Source organism: Marmota marmota, unplaced genomic scaffold (assembly GCF_001458135.2).
Source record: "Marmota marmota marmota unplaced genomic scaffold, marMar, whole genome shotgun sequence".
NCBI lineage: Eukaryota > Metazoa > Chordata > Mammalia > Rodentia > Sciuridae > Marmota > Marmota marmota.
In genome coordinates this window covers 1713713-1734329 of record NW_025999969.1, presented here as the reverse complement: position 1 = coordinate 1734329, position 20617 = coordinate 1713713, and the positions used below count along the sequence as shown (strand labels likewise).

Genomic DNA, 20617 nt, shown 5'->3' with positions numbered 1-20617 from the left:
ATTGCCATGAACAGGGTTGAAAACAGATCATGCAAACAATGAGAGGCCAATTCAATCTCAGAAGGATAGTCTTGGGTGGAGACCCCTTGAACCCCTTCTCTAAGCTTTAATTTTAAATTTGCTTAAAGCTAGAGTTGCTACCTACCATGGAAAGACAGAAATGGTTACAGGATTCCTAGTAGAGATTCCTTCTCTCATTTAATTCTGTGTTTCCTGGACTAGTTGTTTTGTGTATCTCTAGTATAAGGACAAAGTGTCTCCTGGATTCAGTGAGGTCTAAGCTTTCCTAAGAGTGATCGGGTCCCTTGTGTTAATAACAAAGCACTTGTCTTTCTCAACCCTCTTTTCTCTTTGTCTTTGTGTCCTGTAGGTGCAGATATCCACAGTTTCAGTGCTCCTAGATCCTCTGGCGTTGGATTGGGAAGTATAGTAGATGAAATACAGAGATACCAGAAGCCCGTGGTAGCCGCTATCCAAGGCGTGGCTTTAGGAGGGGGACTGGAGCTGGCCTTGGGGTGTCACTATAGGATTGCTCATGCAGAGGTAACAGCTGAGTCTCCTTGTGGAGGTTGGTGTGGGGCTTTTCTTCAGGGCAAGTTCTAACCGTAGCCATGAGCATCAGAGGTGGGCATTTTGAATGGTTAGCTCTCTGGTTAAAAGTCCTGGGTATCTCCAGCACTGGTGCTGAGCTGTCCTGTAGGGGTTCAGCTATTGTTTGGGGGCTGAAACACTTGCATTCTGGTTGGTAAATAGCCACTCCTCAGAGCCTTCTGTCTCTTTGCTTCCCTTAACCTTCACCATAGGGCTTTCCAAGGAAGCTAAGGGGAACTTCATTCTGTTATACTTTCTATTAGTCTTTTTTCTTATGTAATTTTGTTCTTTGCCAGTATTCCCTGCTTTGGTATCTTTTTATTTTTTTTTTAAACCAACATTTGGGATTTTATTGTACTTAGTATACTGTATTTTTATGCTTATATCCCATTTATCCCATCATTCAATTGGACAGTTTAACATACATTTACATTTAACATCTTTACTGATAAGGAAGCACTGACTTCTGCCACTCTACTATTTGTTTTGTGTTTTTGTCTTTGTTCCTCAGTTCCTCCACTAGGGCTTTCTTTTGTGAAAAATAGGTATTTTATAGTATGCCCTGTTAAGTCCCTTCTGGGTTTTTTTCCTATATATTTTTGAATTGAGTGTGTGTGTGTGTGTGTGTGTGTGTGAGAGAGAGAGAGAGAGAGAGAGAGAGAGATGGTGGTACTGGTGATTGCAATTAACATCTTAATATTTAACAATCTAGCTCAGATTCAGACCTCTTTAATTTTGATAGAATACAAAAAATGCTTCCCTTTATGTGGTTATTATCACAAATCATCTTTTTACATATCATAGACCCATCAATGCAGATTTATCCTTATTGCTTTTTGTGGTGGTCTTTTCCATGATATGAGAAAGGAGGAATTATAAATTTAAAAATATATTAGTACTGTCTTTTATGCTTACTTACATAGTTATCCTTTATGAGTATTTTTCATTTCTTTCTGTGAATTCAGCTTACTCTCTAGTATCTTTTCATTTTAGCTTGAAGAATTTCTTGTGGGACAGATCTAGCAATAAGTTCAATTTTTGTTTATCTGGAATGTGTTAATTTTGTCCTCATTTTCAAAAGGTATTTTGCTGGCTATTCAATTCTTAGTTTGGCAGTTTTTTCTTTCAGTACTTTGAATGTCATGCCTGTCTTGGTCTTCAATGGTTTCTGATGAGAAATCATGTTATTTTTGTTATAACATTCTTTTAAAATGTCATCTTAAAAGGTTACATAATTTTCCATCATATAAATACATAGGTTGAGCATCTCTAATCCCAAAACCAAAGCCTCTAAAATCCAACAATTTTTAAGTGCAGATATGATGCCACAAGTGGAAAATTCCATACCTGATCCATCTCCTTTGGTAGGTGAACACTAAAAGGCAGGCACACTCAAATATTGTATAAAATTGCCTTCCAGCATATGCATCGGGTGTGTATGAAACATAAAGATGTTTAGCCTTGGGTCCCATCCACAGATCTCATTGTGTATATTCAGATATTGCAAAATCTGAAATCTGAAAACACTTCTAATCCCAGGCATTTCAGGATGCTCAACCTGTACTATATTCCATAGAGTGTTCAAATAAGATTTTTAAGACACATGCATATTGTGAGTGCTCCTTTAATGTGTTCCTCTCTCCCCAGCCTTCTGTAGAGTGAGGGGAGATCTCAGTGACTAGTAAGTCAGGAGGTTGGGATGAACAGTGGGAATGTGTGTGGTGACCCACTGACAGGTAAACCTCCTGGGAGAGAGGCTCAAATAGACAAGGTATTTTGGAGCTGTTGGCATAACCATCTGGGTATGTGGCAGCTTCCTCCCACCCTTGTGACTGTAAAGGAATAACAGAGCTTTGACCACTTTTAAATGGCTGGGAAAGGCAGGGTGGTAAGGACTCAAGCTCACCCTCTTGTATAAACTGAGGTTACTGTCAGGCCTGTATGTGTGCATATACGTGCCCTTTGTTGAGATGTAATTCACCTACCATACAATTCACCCCTGTAAAGCATACAGCTCAGCAGTATAGGAATATATTCACAGAGTTGTACAATCATTCCCACATTTAGAACATTTCATCACACCCAAAAGAAACTGGATCAGTTACTGGTAACCTTGTATCCTCTTCTTTTTTTAATGCTAAGCAGCTTCTTTTTTTAATTTGCTTTCTGTATCAATTGAATTGTCCATTCTGGATATTTGATATAAATGGATTCATCCAACATGTGGTCTTTTGTGACTGGCTTCTTTCACTTAATGCTTTCATGTTCACCCACATTGTGGGATGAATGTGTTCATTATTCCTCTTTGGTGCTGAATATATTGTATGGCTGTACCACATTTTGTTTATCCATTCATCAACTGGTGGACATTTGGGTTTTTCCTACTTTTTCAGCATAAGAGATTTTTGTGGCCATGTGTTTCCATTGCTCTTGGGTTTACGATAACTCTGTTTAACCTTTGAGGAATTGTCAAATTGTTTTCCATAGTGACTTACCCCTTTACATTTCCACCATCAATGTATAAGTGCTCTGTCTTCTCTACATCTTCTCCAACACTTGTTATTGTCTGCTTTTTTTCTTGTACTCATTCTAGTGGGTGTGAAGTTGTATTTCATTGTGGTTTAGATTTGCATTCCCCTGATGGCTAATGATATTAAATACCTCTCCTTGTCCTTATCCCTTCTTTGAAGACATGTCTGTTCAGATCCTTTGTTCATTTTTAATTGGTTGGGTTTCTTTTTTAACTTTTTCATTATTGAGTTGTTAAAGTTCTTGGTATATTCTAGATACAAGTCCTTTATCACTGTCTATAATTTACCAATATTATCAACCCATTCTGTTGGTTCTCTTTTTGGTTTTTTATGCTTCCTGGCTTTTGCAGGTTCCTAGAAAACTGTTCTTGGAGGATATTGTTTTGTTGTTTGAGACAGGTCATAATTGACTCAGAGAAGAAATGTGTGAGATATCTAGGAAGCATGAAGTCTTGGACATGTGAAACCCAGCACAGTTCTGCTTGTGCTGTTAATTAAAGGAGGGGGTATATACATTAATTTTCCCTGCAGAAATTCTTGCTGAATCCAATGAAATAATGTTTTTGAGGGTATAGAAAATCCAGGGATATTAATCCAGTTTGTCTTAAATCTGAATGTATTATCTCATTGTTGGCCTTTATACCTTCAATGTGATAGGCTCACGTTGGCTTCCCAGAAGTCACACTAGGAATTCTTCCTGGTGCAAGAGGAACCCAGCTTCTCCCCAGACTCATTGGAATTCCTGCTGCACTTGACTTAATTACATCAGGTCAGTGTAAATCTTGCCCGTGACTATATAGACCAATGTGAGGTGGAACCAGCAAAAAATTATGGCTTGACCACTTTTGCTACCACATAACCTTAAGGGGATATTTTAACTTTTTTGTCTATAAATTATCTTATCTGTAAAATAGAAACAGTGTCTTCCTTGAGACTTTCTCAGATGTTACCACAAAGATCTCATGTGCAATCTCATTAATTATGAGATCTTGGGTCAGTCACTTTACCTCTCTCTTCTTTAGATTTCTCACATATGTGGATAATAATAGTACCTGCCATATAGTAATGTGGTGAAGATTGGGTAGGTTAATACACATCACGTGCTTAGAACCCTCTTAGACATGATAAAAACTCCATAAGGAAAGCGTATGTGTGTGTGCATCAAATTTAGGGTTGTATTACAGTTTAAGTGACTGTTCATAGACCCTGTGTTCATATAGGGAACATTGTATTCAGATATGGCTTAGAAATTTTAATATCAATTAGAGTTAAAGCCAAGATTTTCAGGATGAATTTTCCAGTTTAAATTTACAAATGACTGAATTATTCATTTCCCAAGTTTTAAGATATTAGCTACAAATAGAAGTTTTTCTTTTCAGTGGAGAAGATGAACAATGTAACACTAAACCCTAGATTTGTCAAATGGTAATGTTTGTAAGATTATGGAGGCTCTCAGTTGAGGAAGCATTGGAGAAAAGAACAAATACATCTATTTACTCCAAACAAGTATAATTAATTCTGCCATCTTGGATCAGTGACTTTACCTTTCTCTTCCTTAGATTTCTCACATGTGTGTATAATAATAGTACTGGCCCTATGATGATGTGGTGAAGATCAGATAGGTCAATACATAGAAAGTGCTTAGAACCTGCCTAGACATGTATAAGGACTCTGTAAGTCTTAGCTATATATTATTATTCTCAAGTCTGACCCTTACTGAGTAAAACTAGGATAAGGATCTTGGTGTTAGACTATATATATAGTAAAAGAAGCAAATTTTAAAAATTTTGTAAATATAGTTATTTTGTATAAAAATTTTTTACATATAATGATTTATCATTATTATTTTAAAATCATTTCATATGGAGTTGGAGTTGTAGCTCAGTGGCAGAGCACTCGCCTAGCACGTGTGAGATACTGGGTTCGATCCTCAGAGCCATATAAAATAAATAAAAATAAAAGTATTGTGTGTATCTACAACTGAAAAAATTAAAAAAAAAGACCATGTTAAAAAATTAATTAGGGCTGGGGCTGTGGCTCAGCGGTAGCACACTTGCCTGGCATGTGTAAGGCACTGGGTCCAATTCTCAGCACCACATGTAAAAATAAATAAAATAAAGGTCTACCAACAACTAAAAAAATTTTTTTTTAAATTTAAAAAATTCTCAGTTCTAATTTCTAATACAGTAAATATTGATGGATATAACCTATACAAACAAGAACATTTTGTAGTTCTTCATAAGTTTTAAGAATGTGAAGGGCCATACGACTTAGACATATGAGAATTGCTACTAGAAATATGTTGTTTGTTTGTTTGTTTTGTTTTGTTTTGTTTTTTTTCTGCAAAACTGGGGATTCTACTCAGGGCCTTTTCCACACTAGGCAAGCACTCTACCCCTTTGTTACAACCTCAGCCCTTTTTGTAAATTTTATTTTGAAACGGTGATACCAGAACAATACAAGGGAAAATTGGTCCAAGGGATAGAATATACAGACAAAGCTTTAGTTGGGGAACTTTTCCTCAAGGAGGGGGAGTCAACTCTGGTAGAGATAACATCCCCTCTCTGAATAAATGAAAGAAGTAGTTTTATTTGTGTGGAGGAGTGGGCTACAGTTTAGAAACTTTAATTGACTTTGGGTACATTACAAAAGTGTTTCTTTTTCTGTGTGAGCACTTCAGCCTCCAGGGAGGGGCAATCAGTTGCTCAGTCTGGAGCCAGATGTTACAGTCTGTCCTACTGATGCTTCATCCTGTCATCCTTGTCCTGTAATGAGATGAGTTGCTGGCTGTTAGGAGGACACAGGGAGGGAGGGGTAGATGAAAGCAAAATCATGGGGGTAACAGGTTGAGGGGCCAGGGAATTTGTCATTAGCCATTTGCAGCAATCCCCAAATAGTTTCACTCTGTTATCTAGTTGATCCTTGCAGATATTAAGGCAAAGGCATCCTGACTTTAGGGATGTACCTGGTCTTTGAGGTCAGTAAGATTATGGAGTGAGGGATAGAGAAGAAACATACCACACTTTTCTATGGGGAACAGGCTATGAGTTCAAGGTTGGAAGGCAGGAAAAAGCATATAGCACACATGTAATAGCTGACAGGCTATGAATTAAGTCCCAGGACTGCATTTGTCCTTTGTCGGGGGGGGGCTCACTGTCTCAACAGGATCTCCCTAGGATGCCCAGGCTGACTGTGAACTTGTAAATTTTCCTGCTTCAGCTTCATGAGTAGCTGAGATTACAGGCATGTGTCACTATGCCCAGCAAAATCTACATGTTTTGACAAAAAAAACTATGAAAACTGTGTATACATTAGAAAATAATATTGTATATGCATTAAAAATTACTTTTTTGTTCTTTTGTAATACTGAGGATTGAACTCAGGACCTCAGGGATGCTAGCTAGGCAAACACTCTACCACTGAGCTACATCCACAGCCCTGACTTTATTCTTTAAAATTATGTGGGTAGCTTATTTTCCCTGGAGACAGCAAGATCTGGCCCTGCCAAGGACATCCACCTTCACTGTCCTTTTTAGTGCTTCTTTAGTACTTACTATTTACCTCCAATTCCCTCAATAAAATGATTTGACTCCCCCCAAATAAGTACATTAATTAATTAATTAATTAAAATAAAATGAGATGGGACTTATAAATCCTATAAAATATGAAGGAACAGTTAGAAAAATTGAAAGCATTAAATTTATTTTAAAAATCAACTTACAAATTGTTTTAATTTATAATGCTATAAGTTCCTTTTACAGAATGTGAACTATTTAAAGTGTCTGATTTAGAATTCTTGCCTTGGGATCTCTTGACATTGACCTACACAGCGCTCTTCTTAGAGCCTGTTGGCAGGAGTTGTCATATACACTGAGGGCGGCCCAAGGGAAAACAAGTTTAAAGCACAGCCTGAGGATTTGGTTTGCCCATCTTAGTTCTTTGAAAGAGAATAAGTTTGCTTGGAATGTGACTGACACTGGGACAACAGTAGTGGTATTCCTTCATTTTTTGTGAAATCCAAGCCAGAAAGAAATCATTACAGATGAAGAGCTTTTCATTCCATCTGTGGGTGGCTCATATTCCCCTGCTTTGTTGTCCCAGAGATCCTTTTAGTTTTCTATCTTCCATTTATGTCCCCTCAGTGCCCCTAACCTGGTTAGGCTGATTTACTTAACCTTCACCCAAAGTGACTGTGTACATGGGACATGTGACCCCTGACACCACTCACCTACTCCATACCCCCTCTGCACTACAGGAGAGGATCTGGAAGCCTGCTTTCAAGGCACTTCCAGAAAAGTGCCCCAATACTGCTTTTCCAGCAGGACCCCTGGAAATCACTGAACTGTTCACCTGGTCACGAAGACCCATTTGTAGCTCTCTGAAGCACTCATAGGACCCAGGAATGGAGGTTTTTGTTGCAGAGGTGGCATCTGCCAATATTGTAAGGGCAGGGAAGACCCAGGAATTATTGCCACCAAGACTGATTTGATGATTGCTTTTCTGATGTCAGGATTGTGCATTGCAAGAAAGATAGTGCCTGTCATTTTCTCCTTCCTTCTGGCCCTGTGCTTAAGGCCACACCTGTACTTCAGAATATGCACATCAGATCACATCTTATAAGTGGTGAAGAACTGCCCAGACAGTTCTATAGTGATGCATACCCTGATCAATTTCTGTAACTCCCTAGAGGTGACCTTCCTTCCAATACTAAGGCTGCTGGGGCCACCCTGAACACAGGAGACTGGCAATTCATAGTAGATGTTTATATCCTAGAAAGACAGCCTTCTCTACTAGAGAGAACAAGATTCTCACTTTAACCTCATATTCTTTGACTTGTTTTATTTTAGGAAGACACATTTTGGCCCGTGATGCACTCAAACTGGGCATTCTGGATGAAGTTGTGAACTCAGACCCAGTAGAAGCAGCAGTCAAATTTGCCCAGAGAATTTTAGGTAAGAAGATAATGATGATAATTTCACAAGATTGGAAACAAGCTAAATGTCCATTTTAACAAGACACTCCTTAAATATCTTATGGGACATCCATGTGATAGAGGATGATTGAACTTAAAAATGAATGTACTGATGTGGCATGAACCCATGATATATTATATTATTTAGTGAAAAAAGCAACATTTGTGGTAGTTTGCCCCTGTTGTTATAAAAAGAGGTGAGGGGATAGAAAGTATTTTGGGGAGAATGGATATATATAACTGTTGGTCCATGTGCAAAATGTATGTTAGGATTCACCGGAAATGGCATGGTTGCCTCTGGGAATGGTGCTGCTGTCAGTCAGCCAAAGCAGTTTAAAGGAGATTTTTTTTTTTTTTTTTTTTTTACAGTTTACACAATAAATTTATCCAAGTTGACTGTAGGGTGGTAAGTGTTGGTAACGGTGCACAATCGTGTGCTCAGTGCCACACTAAGAAAGTATCTTCAAGCCACTTTCTGGTAGTCCCTTTGTCTTTCCCTTGGCCACTGACCTGTCTCCTGTCACTGTAGTGTTATGTTTTTTTAGAATTTCATGTAGATGGAATCCTGCATACAGTATGGTGTCTTCTGTGTCTGGCTTCTTTCACTTAGTGTAATGTTTATAGAGTCATAGTATTGTTGCATATATTGGGTTAGATTTGATTACTAAACTATATTCCATAAAATGGGAAAACCCCAATTTCTGTATGTGTTTATGAGTTGATGGACATTGAGTTGATTCTACTCTAGACCTCCACCAGCTTATAAATAGATATTATTTTGTCTGTTAGGTAAATACCAGAGAATTGGGTAACTAGATTGTAAAGTAAATGTGTAGTTAACTCTCACATGCTTTTTAAACATCATAAATGGAAAGAAAAAATTCAAAAGTCACTAATTTTTGCCAAGAAAATTAGAAAAAAACAGAAAACTAATGGAATGAGGCTGAATATTTAATAAGCTTTCCTTGAACTATTTGTAATACATCCTATCTACAGGTCAATAGGCTATTGATATACTAAGGCATAAAAGTATTCATATTTTTTTTTACTTAGTGTTTCTATTCCTGGTAATTTACTTAGAGAAATCATCACAGAATATAAAAAGATTCAAGCATAGTAATGATTACTGAATCTTTATCATTGAAAATCAATGGAAACGGGCTAGGGTTGTAGCTCTGTGGCAGAGCGCTTGGCTCCCAAATGTGAGGCACTAGGTTTGATCCTCAGCACCACATAAAAATAAATAAACAAAGACATTGTGTCCATGTGTAACTAAAAAAAAAAAAAACAACAACAACAACAACAACAACAAAAAAAACCTTTAAAACAAATGGAAACATCTCAAAAATCTAATTTTAGGGAATTAATTACCTAAAAGATGATCAATCTCAATGAGACAATTCTATTCAGCCACTAAAACTTGTGTCTTTGAAGAACTTGAGAAAATGTTTACACGTAGTATTAAGAAGAAAACGGCCTGGTGTGAAATTTCACAAATGTCTGGGTGTTCACGTACCTATCTGTATAAGGAACCAGTATAATGAACTATAATTGATTTTTTTAAACCTTATTTTTATGTGGTGCTGAGGATCGAACCTAGTACCTCACATGTGGGAAGCAAGTGCTCTACTGCTGAGCCACACCCCAGCCCTCACTATAGTAGATTTTTATCAGAAGTTGTACTGGGATAATAAATAATGAAAATCCTTAATTTTTTAAAAATATTTATCTCTCCCTATTACCCAAGCCATTAATTGACTGAAAGGAGAAAGGGGGGGCTGGGCCAGCATGCAAGGGGTGCAGTGTAATAGAGAAATGGGCTTAGGACTAGACATCAGAAGAAATGTGGACCACAACAAATTTCCTTGTGGGGTTTTATGTTTTTTTCATCCGTAAAAAGAAAAGTATCCACAAAATTGTTTTCAAATCATATTCTGATACCACAAAGGCTCTAGTGGTTGGGTTCTCTTTTGTGTAGTCCTTGCTCTCCTCTGAGCAGCCTCACCCTGTCAGATTTGGAGTTCAGTGACTAGAGTCCCAAGAAAATTTCCAGGACATTTACTGTTTATTTTTTTAATGAGTACCAGTGTTTGAAATCCTGTGATGGCTTGGTGCTGTTTTCTCATAGATAATAAATGCTAGAGATATGGTAGAGAAATCAGACTGATCAAAACAGGACTAACTCAGAATTTTATCTCTATTTGCCACTTAGGTTCTCACAAAATGCATAATTTAGCTTTGCCTATTTATTTTGTTCCTTTCATGTTCACTGGAGATTGTGTGCTTATTCTTTCTTTTTATGTTTCCCTTTTTTGTTGTTTGCTTTTAAATATAGCTCTATGAGATCTTTTGGCAAAACAAAATTGATGTATTGACTTGATGGAGAGGTACCACAAAAAACTAATGCACTAGTTATTAAATATATGTGCATTTATCATAAATAAACATATGAATACAAGGAGATTTATGCTTCTGTAATGCTGGTGCAATTGTCTTGATATGGAACAATGGTTCCTTAACTTTCCTATGTAGCAGAAACTCTTGGACGGCTTCAAACACAGATTGCAGGCTCTACTCATTGCTTTCTGATTCAATATATGGAGAGTGGGGGCAAAGAATTTGTCTCTATCAAGTGCATAGGTGATGTTAGTGCTGTGTTCTGGAGACCACCATTTGAGAACCACTGAGTAGGGATCATAGGGGTAAGAAGGAGATTACATTTTCTGGGGTCTACTTTTTCCACGTGATGTGCAAGCACTGACCGCGGTCTTTTTTTTTTTTTTTTTTAAGAGAGAGAGGATTTTTTTTAAATATTTATTTTTTAGTTTTCGGTGGACACAACATCTTTATTTTATTTTTATGTGGTGCTGAGATCAAACTCAGCGCCACGCACATGCCAGGCGAGCACACTACCGCTTGAGCCACATCCCCAGCCCCTGAGTGCGGTCTTAAAGACATCAGCAAGTCAGTTATGAAAAACATGGTTAAAAAGCCACATGACTTCTGTGGTATGTGAATGATATCTTAATTGAAACAATAAGTACAAATATTTTTAATTCACTTTTTCCACTTGAAAAATTTGAAAAAAATTTTCATTTGAAAAATTTTGATTTCGGCCTTTTTTCCCTAGTCACTACTCAAATATTGAATCAAAACAAACAAACAAAAGTAAAGGTTAAGAAGACATATTTAGTTTCTATATCTCATGAGATAGGGAATTTCCTTCTTTATATCCTATGGTTACTATTCCACTCATCAGTTTTGGAACCAGTTACAGGTGGGACGGGAGTGTAAGAGGTTACATATCTACAAATGGGTCTACTAATGTACTGCAGATTTCTCTACAAACTTAACATATCCTGGCAAATTGGCTGTTTTAGCTAATTAGCTTTACACAGCTTAATTTTCTTGTTATATGAAGCCCCTTAGTCTATAGCAGTGCAATAGATTTAGTGGAGGAATGCAGGATTCCTGGGCCAGACCTGCTTGCTTTGGCTCACCTGGAAAGGGGAGGGTCCTGTGAGAGGCCATCGGTTTGCACTTGCATGTGGCCAGCAGCTGGCTTGTCCCAGAACTGAGTGAGAATTCCTAGTCCCCATGTGTGCATTTCTGGCGTGAAGCTGCAGGTGAGAGCAAAGACCAACACCCTGTGGCTCTGTGCCCCCCTATCCAGCAGGGATGGGCCCAGGGCACATCTACCTGGCAGCCTCAAGTCGGTGCTCTCTCTGTGTCTATGTGGTAGAGGCTGTGCTGGGCTGTTGGCCTTTTGAAGAACTCCAATTCTGCCCAAAGAACTTGGTGTATTTGTTCATTTGGATTTGTGGCTTTTAAAAAAACCTTAGTGGTTTCCTGGGCCTCCCGCCTCCTTTTATCTTTTGCTCTTGTAGTTTAATTTTATTCTCTATGAACATTTTATATAAACAAGTTTAAAGACAGAAGAGTGACTCTGTCTCATGTTGGAGGCTCAGCACATGTCCACATTGAGCTTCCCCTTAACGTGCTACACACTTACTGTGGGTTACCTCCCTGAAGCCTGTACAGTTGTTTCATCCTTTGCAGAGCCTCAAGGATGCACAGAGCCTATTGCTTATCACAGCTAGGAAGGAGACAGACGGTCCTGTGTGTCTGAGGAAAGGAATTCTGTGAACTGCATGCTGAGTCCGCTCTTTAGCTTAGGCAGAGAGAATCTGTTCCTGTCGGGTTAGTAGAAGGGTGAAGGAGAAATAATCTTTTTTTTTCTCCTTAAGTACAATTTTACACTACGTTTTAATCAAAATTTGAATACACTTCATCTTCATCTTTATGATCCCAAATAGAATGAAGTCAAAATTCGTGTGAATGGTCCCATGAAAGAGTTCAGTTATGAGTACACCTGAATCACTAGGCAGTGCCTCTCTTCCCCTTTCCCTGGGTAGGACTGCTGACCTGCCCACTCGACTCTCTTATTCTGTAGGTACTGCAGAGTGATGTGGGAAGCCACCCGTGAATTACTTGAGAGTCTTCTTTTGGTATGGCATCCAGGGAGAATTTAGGTTTAACCTTGGGAAATATCTGTGGCTCTCCCATGCAATAGATTGCCCAAGGCACATGACCTTTATTTCTGCTCTATTAGGAAGATCCCTCATGGTATCTCCGGAGATGAGCATAACCCTATAGGAACTGGACAGCCCACCTATAACATTTTTTGGTAAAGAACATTCTAGGGAATGCCTTTGATGTTCCCCAATATAAATCAAGCAAGCGGGGTCCATTTTGCCTTTTCAGTATAGAAGCTCCATCCTCTGTTTGATTAGTTAGACTATCCTGCCCTCACTTTTTGAAATTATTTTCTGTGTCCTGTGATTCTTTCCCTGTTCCATTTTTCCTAGCTTTTATATCTCAACCAACCCATTCCATCCAGGGGAACCTCATTCCCATCACCTGCACGGGACACAGGTGAGAGAGAGACATCATAATTTCTTGTGTATAGCTATTTAACAGGTTAGTAAAAGTCAAAATTGATAGTTCTCACCACGGTTCAAAGTGAAAGAATACACAGTGACTAAAGAAAAAGCATTCCACTCAGTGCTAGTCTGAGTGACTTTAAAACTAACCAGTCTGAGTGTAGAATAAATACTTTCTCAACAACTCTCTCTGTAGACGTAAGGGGGAAGTTCTGCCTATGTTCTGTGTGAAACAACCCAGAGTGGAAGAAAACAGCATCCTTCAACTACAGCCACAGAAAAAAGAGAGAGACAGGAGACGAGGCAGGGAAAAGCTGGCTGTCTGCGCCCTGACCAAACCTGTCCCATGGATGTGCTTCATCTGGCTCTAGGCTGTCCTGGACAGGTGCCTGGGAGAGCTCCCAGGATGCCCACACACAGCCTGAGAGGTTCTGAGGATCCCAGGATAACAGGATGATGTGGGTTAGAAATAATTGCTTCATTCCATTAAGCAGGCTTTTCTTTTCTGGTTGGTTTGCTCATTTTTCCCCTTTTATTCTTTCCAATTTCTGGCCTCAGAAAACTTGCAAGACCCTGCAGCTGTCCTGATATAGTGGCTGACCCCCCCTGCTCTTGGATCTCCAGGAGGGATAGCTCAAAGCGACTGTTAAAAACTCTTTTAAAAATCATCCTGCTCTGGCCCCACCCTTAAGGATCTTAACTGAGTCTTGGTGGGCCCCAGGCCATCTGAATGTCTTAAACTCTTGAAAGGAATCAAGAGTGACTGTGCTTTGAGAGGCAGCCCCAGGCATGGTGGGAACTGCAGCAGTGTGGCAGGACAGAGCTCCAGCTCTGGAAGGTTAAGCCAGCAACAGGTTCAGGTCACAATGCAGACAGCTGCGCCTCTTTCCTCATCCACTTGCCCTCTACACACGTGTCCTCCCCTTCCTGCTCTCCCCACTGTCCTCTCTTGCCTCCCTTCTAGGCCACCAGTGAATGGAACCAGCAGTAGACTGTAGGTTGTCCCATCCTTCTCTGCTGAGCTTGTCTCCCCCTCAACACTGAGGACTGGGCTAACTCACTGAACAGTTGAGCAAGTAATCTGTGGGTCTCTTGGGTACAGTTCACGTGTCTCCAAAGCAGCAGAGTAAGCAGGGCCCTCATGCTAATAACCACTGTCTTTGCTCCTCTTCTGAATGCTGCTCTTACCATGTGGGACATCATTCATTGAAAAGTATTCTTCTCAACTCTGCAAGTAATCAAGTATTAGGAAATAGTCTTGCCTTGTAGCTTATAGCAAGGGATGAGATTACATAATGCCCGTGTGCACCTGAAGACATCCAGACCAGGCTCCATCCCCGGGGATATATGTTCACACATGGTGTCAGAGTCATAGGTTTTTCTGTAATGGAGCTGCCTTATAAGTGCTTGTAGATTTTCTGTACATTTTTCATATAATAATTTATTCTGGAGACAGTGGCACGTTGAAAAAATAATTTCTCTAATACCTAGAGTTTACACATTTATTCTTTTATGTAAACATTAGATTCATCCTGTTGAATTATTTAGTAAAATATAGAACCACAAGTGTTCTGAGTAGATATTCCTATATAGTATATGTGGAAAATGTTTATATTTTTATATTATTAAATATGTACATCCAGGAACATGGGGTCTTTCTTTACTAAGGTTTGATTTTGTGTTCTTCTATAAGATGTTACAGTTATCTTCTGAAAGATCCTGTACCTGACTCAATTCTTTCATTTCCAGGTTACTTTTACGGCTTCAATGAGTCCTAATTTGCTATGCAGTGTTCTGCAACTGTCCCTGTTAATCAATTTTAAAACTTTTTCACTTTCACAAAAAGTTATTTTATGCTCTTTATTGCTGACTCCTGCTCCAACACCAAGACAACCATTGTTTCATTTTTTTTTTCTTATGATACATTTTCCTTTTCTGGGCATATTATAAATGGCATCCTATGATATGTAATCTCTTGCTTCGGGCTTCTTTCAGTGATCATAATGGTAGAAGCCCTTCTTAGTTGTTGAATTTCTCCCATCACAGTTGTGATTAGATTGGCCTACCCAGATATCAGAGGGTAATCTCCCCTTCTCAAAACCTTTAATCTTAATCCTACCTATTAATTCCATTTGCCAGTTAAGTTTACCTGTTCACAGGTTCTAGGGATTTGGACATAGACATTTGTGGGATGGTACTATCCTGCCCACCACTTCAATTTTTCACCCACACTGTGGATCTTCATGTCATTTTATTAATGGGGTCCCTTGTAGAATACAGTCCTTAATTTTTATTTCATTCAACTTATTGATTATTTTTCTTTTATGGATCATGCTTTTGGTGCTGTATATAAGAAGACACCATCTAACCAACATCACATATATATCCCTCTGTTTTCTTCTAGAAATTCTTATGGTTTTAGTCATTCAATTGATTTATGATTAATTTTGAGGTTTTACAGAAGTTGCTAGGTAACAATCTGAGTTTAATTAATTAATCTTTTTTGCATATGGGTATTCAACATTTGTTCAAAAGACTCTCCTTTCCTCCATTGAATTGCTTTCCACCTGTGTTAAACATCAATTAGCCATAATTTGATTTATTGATGAACTCTCAATTCTCTTCCGTTAATATATATGCCTACCCTTGCATCAATATCACACTGTATTCTTTTATATGTGTTTTTTAAAAAAATATTGTTGTCAATGGACCTTTATTTATTTATATGTGGTGCTGAGAATCAAACCCAGTGCCTCACACATGCTAGGCAAGCTCTCTACCACTGAGCCACAGCTCCAGCCCCTTTTATATGTGTTTTAAAGGTTTTTTAGTCATAAGAATTGAGTTAACTTTATTTTGTATATCAGATATTATCTCAGAACTGTTGTTGTGTTAGACTCTTTGACACAATAATGTTTAATCTATTATAACATTGTCCTTGGAATAAAAATAGAATGTTACTTTCACATTCGAATAAAGTAACTTAAAATTGTCTTCAATCTGTTAAATTCTATCTTGAATGACTAGTTACAACAATGACTAAGATTTTGGTATTAGTGTCCCATTAAATATATTAATAAATATTATTTGCTTTGGAATTGATTATCATTGTTATTGTATAATCTAGTCCCTTTGTTTAAGTAACATTCCCAAATCTCTGATCATTCTTATTCCTTTCAGATCAACCTTTAGAATCCCGCAGAATCTTGAACAAGCCAGTGCCAAGCTTGCCCAACATGGACACCATTTTCAGGGAAGCCTTTGCAAAGATGCAGAAGCAGTACCCTGGGTGCCTGGCTCCGGAGACTTGTGTCCGTGCAGTCCAGGCCTCTGTGAAGTATCCCTATGAAGTGGGCATCAAGGAGGAAGCAGAGCTGTTTATGTACCTTCAGGGATCAGGGCAGGCTAGAGCCCTGCAATATGCCTTCTTTGCTGAAAAGAATGCAAGTAAATGGTCCACTCCCTCTGGGGCCTCATGGAAAACAGCATCAGCACGACCCATCTCCTCAGTTGGTGTCCTTGGTAAGCACGTGGGGGCGGTTCATGGGCTTCTCCAAATGTGTGCATGTCAAGAGCTAATATTTATTCCAGGACACCAGGTCCCAGGTTCTATGCTGAACCCCATTACTCCTGTTAGCTCCAGTAATTCTCTCCCAAGTCCTCAAACTGCCTTCATCTTTTGTGTGAGGCCTAGAGATGCTAACCTTTTCCAGAGTGAGCTAAACTCTAGTGGTGTGAAGGCCTGACCTTGGCTGTCTGTCTCCAGACTGTGGGCACTATTTACTCCTCTCTAACCCTTCTCTGTATGAATCTCTCACTCCAGGATTTCCAAACTGTGATTGATATTTGTAGCACATTTCAAGCATGGCCTTTCACTCTTGCAGCTAAGTATTTGATCAAGTTTCTTATCTATCTGGTCCCTAGATGCATCACACCTCCTACCTCAAAAACACCATCACTTTGTGATGTAGTCTTCCACTGCTCCCTTGTGCTCACTAAAATGCTCTGACATCCATTTATGTCCTTGAATCAGTCTTTTTAAATGCCACATTGCCATAGAAACTGTGGTCCAATAAGTTAGTTTCTAATTCCCCATCCACTGAATCATTCATTTTCTCCTGCACTCTCTCTGCAGGCTTGGGAACAATGGGCCGAGGCATTGCCATTTCTTTTGCAAGGGCCAAGATTCCTGTGGTTGCTGTAGAAGTAGACCAAAAGCAGCTTGAAGCTGCAAAGAAGATAATAACTTCCACCTTGGAAAAGGAAGCATCCAAAATGCAGCAGAATGGCCAGCCTTGGTCAGGACCAAAAATCAGGTTCAGTTCATCTATGAAGGAGTTTTCTAGTGTAGACTTAGTTGTTGAAGCAGTATTTGAGAATATGAAGCTGAAGAAACAAGTCTTTGCTGAACTGTCAGCTGTGTGCAAGCCAGAAGCATTTTTGTGCACCAATACTTCATCCCTGGACGTGGATGAGATGGCTTCTGCCACCAATCGACCACACTTGGTCATTGGCACACACTTCTTCTCACCAGCTCATGTAATGAAGTTGTTAGAGGTTATTCCTAGCCAACACTCTTCTCCCACTACCATTGCCACTGTTATGAACTTAGCCAAAAAGATTAAGAAGATTGGCGTAGTCGTAGGCAACTGCCATGGCTTTGTTGGTAATCGAATGCTAGTCCCTTATTATAACCAGACATATTTCTTGTTAGAAGAAGGTAGCAAGCCAGAAGAGGTAGATCAGGTGCTGGAGGAGTTTGGTTTTAAAATGGGACCCTTTCGAGTGTCTGACCTTGCTGGGTTGGATGTGGGTTGGAAAATTCGCCAAGAACAAGGTCTTACTGGACCCACATTGCCTCCTGGTACTCCTGTCCGAAAGCGGGGTACTAGAAGATACTGCCCGATTCCTGATATGCTCTGTGAATCAGGACGCTATGGGCAGAAGACAGGGCGAGGGTGGTATCAGTATGACAAGCCATTGGGAAAGGTTCACAAACCTGATCCCTGGCTTTTCAAATTTCTGTCACAGTACAGAGAAACCCATCATATTGAACCCCGTGTCATTAGCAAGGATGAGATCCTTGAGCGCTGCTTGTATGCACTCATCAATGAAGGGTTCCGTATCTTGGGAGAAGGGATGGCTGCTGGCCCAGAGCACATTGATACCATCTACTTGAATGGGTATGGCTGGCCAAGGCACAGGGGTGGGCCCATGTTCTATGCTTCCACAGTTGGGTTGCCCACAGTGCTGGAGAAGTTGCAGAAGTACTACAGGCAGAATCCTGATATTCCCCAACTGGAGCCCAGCGACTACCTAAAAAAGCTGGCTTCCCAGGGAAACCCTCCTCTGAAAGAATGGCAAAGCTTGGCAGCGCCCCACAGCAGTAAATTGTGATTCAGGCTGTGCCTCCCATGCTGGCATCGGGTAAAACTCACTGGATTTCAATAAAGTTAATTCCAAGAATCCACAGTGTGAGTACTCTGAAATGCAAAGCAAAGGAAGTAATTGGTTACTTAACCTTTTTTTTTTTTTTTTGGTGTTTTTTTCTTCTTGATTCTAATGAAGGAAATCTTTATGAATGTGCTTTCTATGCCTCTGAATGTGTTCCTTTCAGATAAATTCCATGATAATATATGCAGCTAAGTCATAAACTTCTTTTGTGTTTTTAATCTCACATACATATTATTAATGGAAAATCCTGTGGATCATATATTCTCTCATGGTCACTCACCTCCTGAGCACATGGCAGACCTGGCATCCAAAGGGCATTAATCCAACATGGAATCCTGTGTTGAAGTTGGGTTTGTACCCTCAGAGGTGGGGTGGAGATGGTTTGTAGGGTAGAATCAGCCGTGAGGATCTCTATGGGAGGGGGCATGAAACACTGCCCAAGGATAAGCAGATTAGTAGCCAGAAAGAGGCCCAACATAGTTGGAAATTGGTGAGGGCACCAAGTATTTGAGACCCAAATAGGGCACACCAGGGCAACTTGGCAAGTCATGTTCCTGGGATCACTTCTGTCCAAGGCCCGACTCCCGTGCACAACTGTGCCTGCTGCTTGCAAGGGGCTCAGCAATGTTTGTAGTTTATTCCCTGGGACATAGAACATCTGCAACCTGGTCTTTTCTATTCAAGGAGGAGTAACAGAAAGACTAAGTTGTTAGCTTATGGAAGGATCTTAGTGATCATCTAGCCTTTAGGGATTTCTTAATTCTTCAATAGTATAACTATGCCAGTTTCCCTGTCAAAATAAACTTTTGTGAATTCACATGTGGATATGGTTGAATCTGAAATACCTGAATTGATTGCAAAGCAAGTTTTGTATAGTTTTGTTTCACTATAAGTGCCCTTCTCTGTGTAACTTTTTGCCTTATGTGGTTCAAAGTTCAGGGGCTAGTCAATATAAAAATCCATACAAATTTTGAGAGCTGAATTACTCATAATATCCAAAACTGTAAACAGCCCAAATGTCCATTAACTGATAACCATGTGGTATGTCCTTAGAGTAGACTCTTACTCATCCATGAAAAAAGATGAAGTTCTCATATCTGGTACAGCATTATCAACTTCCAATACATTTTACTAAGTGAAAGAAGCTAATCACAAAACACCTTACATTGTATAGACATTTAAGAACATGTCCAGGGTAGGCAAATAGAAACAAAGTAGATAAGAATTTTCCTGAGTCTGTAACACTGGAATGGGGAGTGACTACTAATGGTTTTTAAGGAAATGTTCTAAAATGATTGTGGTATTATACTAAAAAGCTGTTAAGTTTTGTAATTTAAAATAGTGACTTGCCTGGTATATAAATTCTGTCTCAATAAAGTTATTACTCAACAGATAAATCGTTGCTAATATTGTTTTCCTTCAGTATGAAGCAGATGAGCTGCTTTTGCAATAGTTTCACCTGTGAGAGAAATTTGAAAAGCCAGGAATCAAGTTATTAGAAGTCCTAATAGAACTGGGCATGGTGGTGCCAGCCTGTAGCCCCTGCGAGGAAGGAGACTGAAGTGGGAATATTGCTTGAACCCAGGAATTTTAGGCCATCCTGGGCAACTTAGCAAGACTCTAAGAAATCTTGAATGCATGGAATATGAGTTTTCCATTGGGAAATAAAAAGAATCAAAACTAAATATAAAAATCAAGTGTTTGTGTTTTCTTCTTATTGTTTGGCAATACTTGGAATGGAACCCACAGAAGCCATACCTCTGAGCTACATCCCTTTCATTATTTTGAGACTGCATCTTGTTAAGTTGCTAAGACTGGTCTGGACTTTACCATCCTCCTTTCTCAGTCTCCAGAGTCACTGGGATTACAGGACTGTGGCATTGTCCCTGGCTAAATTCCTTCCCTTCAGAGTAATTTTTAAGATGTATACTACTAGGTTTTATATAACTTGGTCTTTGAAATTAAAGGCATCAAAGGGAAAGATTCTTGAAAGTGGTAACTGTCTCCAATTTGTTTTATTTTCAAATTAATGTAGGCAAAAACCACATTAACTTTTTCTTCTACAACCTTGAAGGAATTTTATTGTTCTTAAAACTGATTTTACTCCCACAGTATCTTCTAGTTTG

General features: G+C 39.2%; 1 protein-coding gene across 1 annotated transcript in view; it reads left to right on the top strand.

Moving 5' to 3' along the window:
• The window catches only part of LOC107154337 (peroxisomal bifunctional enzyme-like), a 35078-nt gene extending 15190 nt beyond the window's left edge, over positions 1-19888 (top strand). The window contains exons 3-7 of the mRNA XM_015499950.2: positions 371-543; positions 3780-3891; positions 7970-8074; positions 16218-16559; positions 17173-19888. Of these exons, the coding sequence (XP_015355436.1) occupies positions 371-543; positions 3780-3891; positions 7970-8074; positions 16218-16559; positions 17173-18434 (1994 nt within the window). The 3' untranslated portion in view covers positions 18435-19888. The remainder of the gene's footprint in view (positions 1-370; positions 544-3779; positions 3892-7969; positions 8075-16217; positions 16560-17172) is intronic.
• Positions 19889-20617: the final 729 nt, after the last annotated feature.